The sequence below is a fragment of the Monodon monoceros genome, unplaced genomic scaffold, assembly GCF_005190385.1.
Source record: "Monodon monoceros isolate NGI ecotype Baffin Bay Population unplaced genomic scaffold, NGI_Narwhal_1 Super_Scaffold_2, whole genome shotgun sequence".
NCBI lineage: Eukaryota > Metazoa > Chordata > Mammalia > Artiodactyla > Monodontidae > Monodon > Monodon monoceros.
This window is the reverse complement of record NW_021703776.1, coordinates 8,723,409-8,733,948: the sequence shown is the minus strand read 5'-3', so window position 1 is coordinate 8,733,948 and position 10,540 is coordinate 8,723,409. Positions and strand designations below refer to the sequence as shown.

The 10,540-nt window shown below is 57.9% G+C and overlaps 1 protein-coding gene across 1 annotated transcript; it reads right to left on the bottom strand.

Moving 5' to 3' along the window:
- Positions 1 to 233: 233 nt before the first annotated feature.
- On the bottom strand, positions 234 to 3,157 carry LOC114901800 (whey acidic protein-like). Its single transcript, XM_029233954.1, is given in 3 exon segments — positions 234 to 2,047; positions 2,419 to 2,553; positions 3,076 to 3,157. Coding segments are annotated over 3 exon segments (492 nt in total). The 3' UTR covers positions 234 to 1,772.
- Between the last annotated feature and the right edge of the window lie 7,383 nt (positions 3,158 to 10,540).

Genomic DNA, 10,540 nt, shown 5'->3' with positions numbered 1-10,540 from the left:
GATGGGGAGCGATGGGGGAGTGATGGGGAAGTGATGGGGAGTGATGGAGAGCGATGGGGAGCGATGGGGAGCAATGGGGGAGTGATGGGGAAGTGAAGGGGAGCGATGGGGAGTGATGGGGGAGTGATGGGGAAATGATGGGGAGCGATGGAGAGCGATGGGGAGCGATGGGGGAGTGATGGGGAAGTGATGGGGAGTGATGGAGAGCGATGGGGAGCGATGGGGAGCAGCAGATGAAGCTTCGCTCTCTCGCCCGCCACTCACCTCCTGCTGTGCCACATGGTTCCTAACAGGCTGCAAACTGTACCAGTCTGTGGCCCAGGGTTTGGGGACCCCTGCCTTATGGGATTGAGCCCTTGATTGTGGGGCCTGACTTGAACTCTGGGTAGTTTTTTGTTTTTTGTTTTTTGGCTGCACTGCACTGCACAGCTTGTGGGAGCTGCACAGTTCCCCAACCAGGGACTGAAGCCGTGCCCTTGGCTGTGGAAGTGTGGAGCCCTAATCCCTGGACCAGAGGGACTTCCCTCTGGCTGGTTTTGTCAGAGCTGAAATGAATTATAAGACACTCACTGGGTGTGGGGTGGGGTATGCACACGTCACTGGAGGCTCTAAACCAGGCTGCCTGAGGAACAGCCTCTAACACCTTGCCCTCTGTGTGTCCCCGAAGCTGGTCAAAGCCAGTGAGGTCTGGCAGCCGCTGAGCCCCAAGCCCTCCCTGCAGCCTCTGCTCATGCTCCCGAGCCCCCATTCATCAGCACCTCTGAAAGGGGTCAGACCCCAGGGGCCGGCACCGAGAGCCTGGTGGACAAGTCTCTCCCAGCCCAGAGACGCCACCATGGCCCCCAGCTCCCAGCGCCTGGCTCTTCCAGGAGCTTCCAGGCCTGCTGGGGAGCTCCTGGGGGCAAGGCCTGTGTGCTTCGCCCGCCTCCCGCCACCCCGGGCAGGTGCCAAGGACAGACAGACAGAGGACCGAGAGACATGAAGCCAAGTGGTTTTTTTTGTTTGTTTGTTTGTTTTGCGGTACGCGGGCCTCTCACTGTTGTGGCCTCTCCCATTGCAGAGCACAGGCTCCGGACACGCAGGCCCAGCGGCCATGGCTCACGGGCCCAGCCGCTCCGCGGCATGTGGGATCTTCCCGGACCGGGGCACGAACCCGTGTCCCCTGCATCGGCAGGTGGACTCTCAACCACTGCGCCACCAGGGAAGCCCCGAGTGGGTTGGGTTTTTATTAGCAGCAGGTAGGAGGCATCTTGGGCTGACTGGATCCAAGAGAGAAGATTCTGGCTGAGAGGACTTGGACCGGTCACTCCTGGCAGCCAGGGGCTCTCAGGGATGTCCCTCACTGGAGAGAGCCCTCTGCAGGGGACGTGGAGGCCTCAGAGGAGGTGGAGCCTGGTCACGGTGGAGGCAGGGGAGGGAGGGATGCTGTGTGTGGGCCAGTGAGCCCTCCACACTACTGTCTCGGGCCCTCACTATCGCCCGTGGGCAGGCAGGCAGGCGAGGTCACAGCTGGCAGGGACTGTTATCTGGGAACCATGTCTCTGGGCTCCTAACCCAGAGCTCCTCCCCAGATTAAGTGGCAAAGGCACAAGCATTGCAGGTGGGCCCGGCTGGACCAAGTCCCACCAAGCAAGTGTTCCTCTGAGCCCCCTTTGCTAGTCTGAGACCCACTCTCTAACCCGACGGCATCAATTACATGCAGAGGCCTGCAGCTGTTGCAGCCCTGGGTCACTGCTGCCTGAGCCCCCGCCCTCTCCTGTGTCTTACTGCCCTCAGGGACCTGCAGAGGCCCCAAGGTCAGGGGAGGCAAAGGGAGAAGCCAAGTCCACCATCCCCAGGGCAGTGTCTCGGGAAGGTGTCTTGAGGGTGGGGTCTCCGGGATGCTTACCTGTGGCGGGGACCACACACCTCATGGCACATGAGCTGAAGCAGCACTTCTGGTTCTCCATACATTGGTCATCCCTGGAGCACTCGTTTCTCTCTAAGCAGAGCTTTGGGGCCAGCAGGGCCTGCACCCGGGGACAGCAGCCAGCCTTTGGAACAGGTACTAGGGGAGAGGCGGGCCAGGCCTTCATCGTCCACTGGCTTGCTGGGGCTGCCCCACTGCTGGTCTCCGGCGGCCCCCAACCTTCACCCCCCCCCTTGGTGGCCTGGAGCTTGAAGGATGGGAGGGAGACAGCAGCCCTCGTGGATCGCTGAGCCGGGCACTGGTGATGTTGGGAGGAAGTGGGCGAGCCTCAGCTGGGCCTCCGGTGGGTCCAGCAGGTGAAGCGGTGTCATGGCCGGGCTTTTATGGGGCCACTGGGGGGTTCACTGAGAGCGGAGTGTGGAGTGCTGGCTCAAGGGGACCCTTGACAAAGCTGGTCCCTCCGTCCCTCCAGATGGGGCTCCACTGGGGCGCAGGGACGGCGGCATTACCTATGAGGGGGACCACACAGGATCAGCTGCAGGGGCTCCTGGTGCAGCACCTGGTGTCTTGGGGACAGTTCTCATCGTTGACACAGGAGATTGTGCAGGAATCCTCAGAGAAGGAGCTGAGCTCTGAGCACACGCCTGCCCTGCACACAGGATGGGGAGGTGGGTGGGGGGTGGCCGGATCCTGCCTCCCCTGGGGCTCCTCAGGGGAAAGCAAGGTGGGGCAAGGACAGAACCATGGGGAGGCGGGTCCCCAGCAGCCCAGCGCTCTGCTTCTAGGAAAGAAAAAATCTGCCAGAAATGTGACATGGCTGACAAAAGTGTGAATCAGCTGTGAAAATTAGGAAACAAGGCGTCAGGCGCACTGCTGGAGGTGGAGTTAAGACCCTGAGGGGCCAGGACAGGCTCCCCCCATGCCCAGTTAGCTGCCCGGTCACTTTTCACCCTGGGACAGTGGCCTGGGCCCTGTGGCTCTAGTTCCCCAGCACACGGGCATCTTTGGGCAGTACCCCACTCTTCTGCTGTCACTGACACACCCCGCCGCGGGGTGTGCCTCCCCCGTTCTCTCCTCTTGTCCCAGTTACCAAACTGCCAGGTCCGGCAGTGTTTCAGGGGCGCACCTGGAGGGGAGGGAGTTCGGGACGACCCTCCTGGGCCTACCTGGCAAGGGGAGGGCCGGGGCCAGCCTCAGGGCAGCCTTCAGGGCGAGCAGGGCCAGGGCCAGGCTGGCAAGACAACGCATGGTGGCGGGTGGCAGGCAGGTGGCAGATGGTGGCTTGTGGCCCGGGGCACCTTTAAAGGAGGCAGTGGGGGGGAGGAGCATGGCGGGGAGGGCGGGCGGCTGGGGCTGCCCCAGTGGGACCGAGGGGCTTCCGGCTTGGACAGAGCCCAGACTGGGCAGCTGCTGCCTTGGGCCGCATTTGTAAACAAAAAAAGAATTCCTAATAAGGTGGACCATTTTTTTCCACTTTGAAAGTAATGCGTGTTTACTCTGAGAATTAAGAAAATGAAGGGCAGACGAAGGAAGAAATAGAATCCACAACAACACAACGTGGCGTTGTTTTCCGTGGTCGTGGGGGTGCCCTTCAGGGAGAGGGAGTCACAGGTCCAGTTCAGCACACGGTCCACAGGTAACGGAGAAGGAGGAGGAGCCCAGGCGCAGGGGTATCTGGGGGGGCGTTTTATTTCTCCCATGGTGTCTTTTCCTGAACATTCTACAGCAAGAATAGGCCGTCTTTGAGTTTATGGGCTGCATGTTCTGTGCAGAGAATGTCGGGCATCCGAGAAAGGGAGGGGCAGGGACAGTGTCAGGGCTGTTTCTGCACAGGGCGGACACTGGGAAGGCCTCTTCCCAGAAGGGCCCGCCTGTGCCCTGTGAGCGGGACCAACATCAAAGAGACGTGCCCCTCCTTCTCTGGGGAAACTTCCTTGATCCTGCTGCCCTGAGGGCCTGGACAGGGAAGGTGGCCCCGGGGTGACCACGTGTGCTGATGGTCAGTGCCCACCCCTGGTCCAGGCCATACTCTGCCTGGCCTGTGGCCTCTTGACCTTTGACACAGAGCCCCTCAGTGCTTCCCTGGGTACTCGCGTTTCCAGATGTTTTAGCCCGGAACACCCTGCCACTACGACAGACAGCTCAGGTCCCCCTGGCTCTCCCTGACTCCGGGCCCCATGTAGCACCGTCTCAGTCCCTAGGACCCCTCAGCAGAGTTCTCGGACCTCAGCCCAGGTCCCTCCCGGGGTGGCCAGTGCTGGCCTTCAGGGATGGGGGTCTGGAGTCCTGGCCAATGGCGACTTGCTACCTGCTGGTGCCTCTTTACACTGGCAGCTCACAAGATGCTCCCCCTTTGGCTGTTTCCCCTCCTGCAGTCTGAGAATGCAGTGCACAGGTCAGAGCGGGGTACTGAGGTTCAGAGAAGTGAGGGGTGGCCAGGCCACGGTCACTCACTGGCTGGCCCTGCTGACCTTTCTCTCCCTTTTCTCTGTCCCTCCCCCTACACCACGGCCGGGAGGACTCAGGGTCCTCCTGGCTCAGATGCTGGGTCTGAGGCCAGGCTGACCACACCAGGAACTCAGGCCACAGGGCCGTGGCCTCATACTGAGTCGCCAGCCTCTGGCTCCCTGGGACACAGCCCTTGGGCTATGGGACCTGTGGTCATAGGGTCACAGGGCCTGGTCCCTTCCTCCTTGACCATAGGGCTGGCTACATACTTTGTGGGGTGCCTTGTTCAACAAGTGGGAAGAAAGTGTTCGTAAAGATACTAAATACAAAGGTTTTCCTCTTTTCCACGCCTCTCATTTTTAAAAATGGTGTTTTTTAAAAATGTCACTCTAGCTAAATTAAAATTAAATGTTTCTATTATTAGTGTGAATATTACCATTCATCTTTTTTTTTTTGCGGTATGCAGGCCTCTCACTGTTGTGGCCTCTCCCGTTGCGGAGCACAGGCTCTGGACGTGCAGGCTCAGTGGCCATGGCTCACGGGCCCAGCCGCTCCACAGCATGTGGGATCTTCCCGGACCGGGGCATGAACCTGTGTCACCTGCATCAGCAGGCGGACTCTCAACCACTGTGCCACCAGGGAAGCCCACCATTCATCTTTATATTGTGAAATGCCAGTTTAAATGAGAACACAAGAGCATTTGACTCTTATGTGGAATCACCAAAATCGTAGTTTACATCCCTGGTTGGGATGGGCACATGTATTTCATTCTGCACAAAACTTACAAAGTTCTTTCTCTTCACTTTTTTTCCTTTTATTTTCAGATTCACTCTGTTTTTAAAAAAATAAATTTATTTACTTTTGGCTGCATTGAGTCTTCGTTGCTGCGCATAGGCTTTCTCTAGTTGTGGCAAGCGGGGGCTACTCTTCATTGCAGTGCGCGGGCTTCTCATTGTGGTGGCTTCTCTTGTTGCGGAACATGGGCTCTAGGCGCACGGGCTTCAGTAGTTTTGGCATGTGGGCTCAGTAGTTGTGGCTCTCAGGCTGTAGAGCGCAGGCTCAGTAGTTGTGGCACGTGGGCTTAGTTACTCAGCGGTATGTGCGATCTTCCCGGACGAGGGCTTGAACCTGTGTCCCCTGCATTGGCAGGCGGATTCTTAACCGCTGCGCCACCAGGGAAGTCCCCATGCTGGTCTTTCTGGCCAGCTGAGCTTTCGCACATTAGCATGATCCTATCACTCACCGTCCCTCCCCCCAGCCACCCCTGCCATCTGAAATTCTTCCTATACAACCTGGGGGGTGAAGTCCAAACACAGGGTGTGGCATGAATGCCCTTCCCATGAAGTGGTCAAGCGGGAGGGTTTGAACCCATGCCTGGGTGGGTCCAGCCCTGTTTCTGCTAGTTCTGTGACCTTGAACTATTTACTGTTTCTCACCTGTGCATGGGGTGAGGATGTTGCCTAAGGAACCCAGGTGTTGCAAAAGCATTTGGCACCTGGGGCATAGCACGTTAGCGGACATTCCTGTCCTTGACATTCTCTGATCTCTGTGATTTAGGTTGAGACTTTTGGGGTGGTGAGGGCTGTTAGCAGATTACATCTCAGAATGTATTTTATGATCAACACAAGGGCATTGGCTAATGTTGAAGTCTTGCCTAAGATTTGAAGGCTCAAGATTTAAGGCCCCTGGGTAAACCCATCGTGGAAGGAGTCTGTCCTTGGGAATCGGGCTCTGGTCTCATTTGCTGTGTGACCTCAGACAGGTCGTTTCCCTCCACGTGCCCCTCAGTTCTCCCACCTATGAAACGGAGGCAACGACAGCATCTTTCTTAACGGGTAGGTGTGAGGGTTACATGAGGTGGTAAATTAGTGAAGGTGCCTCTTATCTAGAAAGCTTTCTACAGATTTCAACTGAGGTTATTTAGAAGATAATTTCAAAGTTTTTAAATTAGAAAAATAATTGATACACATTGCAGAAAACTTGCACAATTCAGAAAAGCGTAAAGAAGAAAAAGAAAATCACACATGATCTGTGTCCTGGAGCTACCTTGTTAATGTCTTCGTTCACCTTCATCTGGCTTTTTCCTATGTAAGCACATGTGTATCTGTCACATCCCACCATATATACACAGACTGTTCCCCCCAGGCAATCTCGTGTCACTGGGGCTGTGCTGCAGTTGTGGTACAGTCACATTTTACTCAGAGCGCTCCCATGCCTTCAAGACTTATGGAAAGCATGGTGGTCAGTGGTGGGGAACCAAGTCACTTCCCTGGCAGGCCACCACCATTAACCCATTTCCTCAGCTTCTAAGAGAACCCTTCACACAGCCATGAGACTGGGACTGCACTTTTCATCTGGAGGGGGAGTGGAGGCCAGCTCTAATTGCTGGGTGCTGGGGAGGCCAGGCCAGGGGGGATGCAGGCCCGGTGGGCTTAGGGGGAAGGGGAGGGGCAAGAGGTGTTGGCAGGCCAGGACTTCAGGCAGGTTCTCGGCCCCGAGGGCTAGACGGAGAACCAGGAGTTTCCAGGAATGATGTTCCCTGTGCTCACCAGCCCCGGGGCAGGGACGTGGGGTCCTCGGGCCCTGGGGGTGTTCACTGGCCCCTCTGGCATGGCCTCAGCCCATCTTCTTCCAAGACCTGCAGGCCTTTTCTCTCTGCACAGCTCCTGTGTGTCAGGATGGATGGGGAAACTGAGGCTCAGCTGTGATCTCCCGGAGCATCAGTTACATGGTGAGCTAAGCGCATAGTGTCCCCACTGGTTCTGTGGGGTCAGCTGGGTTTGGGGTTTCCTCCAAACTCTCATGCCCAAGACCAGGTAGGGGAGGCCACGCCATTCACACGCTTGCCCCTCTCTGTGGGGACCATCACGGCCCCTGGGTGGGAGTCCCGTCTTCATCGGATCTCTCACAGCTCATGAACTTTTCCACACCCTGATCTTACCAAGTCAGTGCATGTAGCAGTTGCTTCTCCTGCCTCTTGCTCCTCTCCAGAAATTTCTTTCCTCCCCCAAGTTTCTCAAGGCTCTATCGGCACCTCTTGTTCAGGGCTCCTGGGTGTGGGGCTGTCGGGGAGCCCTGCCCCTTCCCTCATGATCCAACAGCACTGTGGTCCCCTCGGGCTCCCATGGGGTCTGCTGGGTTAGCGGGACATCCAGGGTGAAGGGTGTGCTGCAGGGGCTGCCGGGTGGTCCTGGTAGGAAGGCTTGGGCGGCTGCGCCCCACGGCATCACCCCTGTTCAGGGTCCCTACTCTTCATCCATTCATCCAGGCTGGTTGTCTGGCCAGGGACACCGGTGAATGCAGCCCTCTGGTCCCAGGTGTGCACTGGTGCAGGCATCTCATCGGCTGGGGACCTGGAGGCTGAGAGAGGCCGGAAGATGTGGACGGTCCAGGGGCCATGAGGGGTGGTGCTGCCAGGCACAAAGAAACGGAGTCTTCTAGGGCAGCGGTCCCTAACCTATTTGGCACCAGGGGCCAGTTTCGTGGAAGACAATTTTTCCACGGACGGGGGGCGGGGGGCAGTGGCGGGAGTGGTTCGGGCGGTAATGCCAGCGACGGGGAGGGGCAGATGAAGATTCCATTGCCCACCGCTCACCGCCTGCTGTGCGGCCCGCTTCCTAACAGGCTGCCGACCGGTACTGGGCCACGGCCCCGGGGTTGGGGACCCCAGTTCTAGGGGAGTCTGATAACCACGTCACTCAAGTGGGAGGGAGCTGGGGAGGCCGCAGACCTGGACCACACAGGGCATGGAGCCAGGCCAGATGTCAGGGTGGGTGGGCACGGCCAGTATGTTTCAGAAAGGCCCTCTGCTGGCTGACTGGGAGGTGGGACCGTGAGGGGCAGGGAGACCCCGGGAGAGCCCACTGCCTGTCCTGCTGATAAGGGTGAGGCCTGGGCAGAAGGAATGTGGGACCAGGGCCCTGGGTGTCCTGGAGCTGAGGAAGTGGGGGTCCAGCCCCGTGATCAGGGGGAGAGCAGGGTGGAGCCTCCCGCCTCGTGGTGTCTCCATAAACCCTTGAATCCAAGCCCAGTGGGCTTGTCCTGCCTCAGATGGAGCCTTGGGTAGAGAATTAGCACTAATGGGCTCACAATGGGAGGGCTTTTCAACAAGCCCAGGGAGCCAGAGGCACACCCCTTCCTTCATGATGGGGGCCTGACAGCTCAGAGAGTGGAGCAAGGCTTGCCGGGAGAACAGGGACCAAGGAGTGGATCTGTACAAGCCTGCAGGTCGCATCCCCAGGGCCAGGCCAGGGCCCACAGCACCACCCTGTCAGCTTAGAAAAGAGGCCAAAACTGTTTCCCACAATTCCTGCCACTAGGAGTCAGAGGTCAGAGGCTCCCACTTTACTCAACAGACATGACAACCTTGCAGCCCTGTCACCTCCATGACATTTAAAATTTTATGTTTGTTCTCAACATTAAAGTAATTGGAGGGACTTCCCTGGTGGCGCAGTGGTTAAGAATCCGCCTGCCAATGCAGGTGCCACGGGTTTGAGCTGTGGTCCGGGAAGATCCCACATGCCGCGGAGCAACTAAGCCCGTGTGCCACAACTACTGAGCCTGCACTCTAGAGCCTGCAAGCCACAACTACTGAGCCCACGTGCCACAACTACTGAAGCCCACGTGCCCTAGAGCCCGTGCTCCACAACAAGAGAAGCCATGGCAATGAGAAGCCTGCGCACTGCAATGAAGAGTAGCCCCCACTCACCGCAACTAGAGAAAGCCCGCACGCAGCAATGAAGACCCAACGCAGCCAAAAAAAAAAAAAAGAGTAATTGGAGATTTTTCATAAAATCTAGCTTTCTTGTGTGGAAATAAACAAAACCAACCAGATGGGGAAGGCAGAGGTGTGTGTTCAGAGCTGGCTGTAGTGAGGGAGTTGCTCCCATCACTTGGTTTGGCAGAGACTCAAGGGCAGGCAGGGCAGTGGGACAGCTTCCTGGAGGAGAAGGAGGGCTCAGGGCTGCCCTGGTGGGGGCTGTGGGCCTGGGGAAGCTGGAGGTGCCCTCACTAGAAGGGGGGGTCCCATGTGATTGGTTGGGGGAGCGTGTTTGGCTTTCTCTGGTTGGTCCTGAGTTGGAGGTAGGGACTGAAATTAGGGAAGCTGTCAGTTATCGACCAAATTCTGGCCTTTTGGGGCTGATTGTTACAGGGGTTATTGTTTAGCTTCCTGGATTGTCCCTAGAGACAGCAGGCTGGCTTCCTGGGCTGGCTGCTGCAGGCTGCGGGTCAGAAGTCTGTTTTCTATGTGGTTCGGGCGTCAGCCTCACTGGGTCCTCTTGAAGAATCAGAAGCCAGCCTTGCGCTTCTGTAATGGTGGAGAGGCAACTCAGATCCACTTCCCCTTCCCAAGGGCGACTCAGGAAGCCAAGCAATAGTGGTCAGAATTCTCACTGAAAGCATCAAAACCCACAGGATTGGAAGACAGGGACCCCAAGGTAAGCCTGGACAGCTGCCTTTGCGTTCCTGCTCTAGGAAGTGAGCCGTGAACAGGAGCTTTGCTTTGGCCATGTCCCTTTGTCATAGCTGATCCACGACGTGGGCTTTGTGGAAGGCCTCCGGGGACAGGGGACTCTGTTACCATTGATCCATGAGCGCAAGCAGTGCAGCGGAGGATACAGGCACGTGGCCAGACTGGGGCTAGTTCGGGCCTGTCCAGTCTGGGAGAAGGGGACTGAGGCCAAGAGTGGGGAGTGTCTGGGCTTCCCTGGTGGCGCAGTGGTTGGGAGTCCGCCTGCTGATGCAGGGGACGCGGGTTCGTGCCCCGGTCCGGGAAGATCCCACATGCCGCGGAGCGGCTGGGCCCGTGAGCCATGGCCGCTGAGCCTGCGCGCCCGGAGCCTGTGCTCCGCAACGGGAGGGGCCGCGGCAGTGAGAGGCCCGCGTACCGCAAAAAAAAAAAAAAAAAAGAATGGGGAGTGTCTGGAGGGACTGGAACGGTGGGAACATGGGGACCGAGGGGACAGCAGCAGAGACAGAGACCCCACGTCTCGATGGTCCAGGAAAAGGGCTTTGCACGTTCGTCCAAGTGTGATGGGAATAAATGAAGGGCCTGAGCAGGGGAGGGTCTGGTGCGTGTTTAGAAAGACCTCTTGGGCTGCTGTGTGGAGAACAGAGTGAGGGGTGGGCAGGGTGAGGGGGGAGACCAGGTGGCTTCTACAGCAGCAGGGGTGAGGTGGGGTG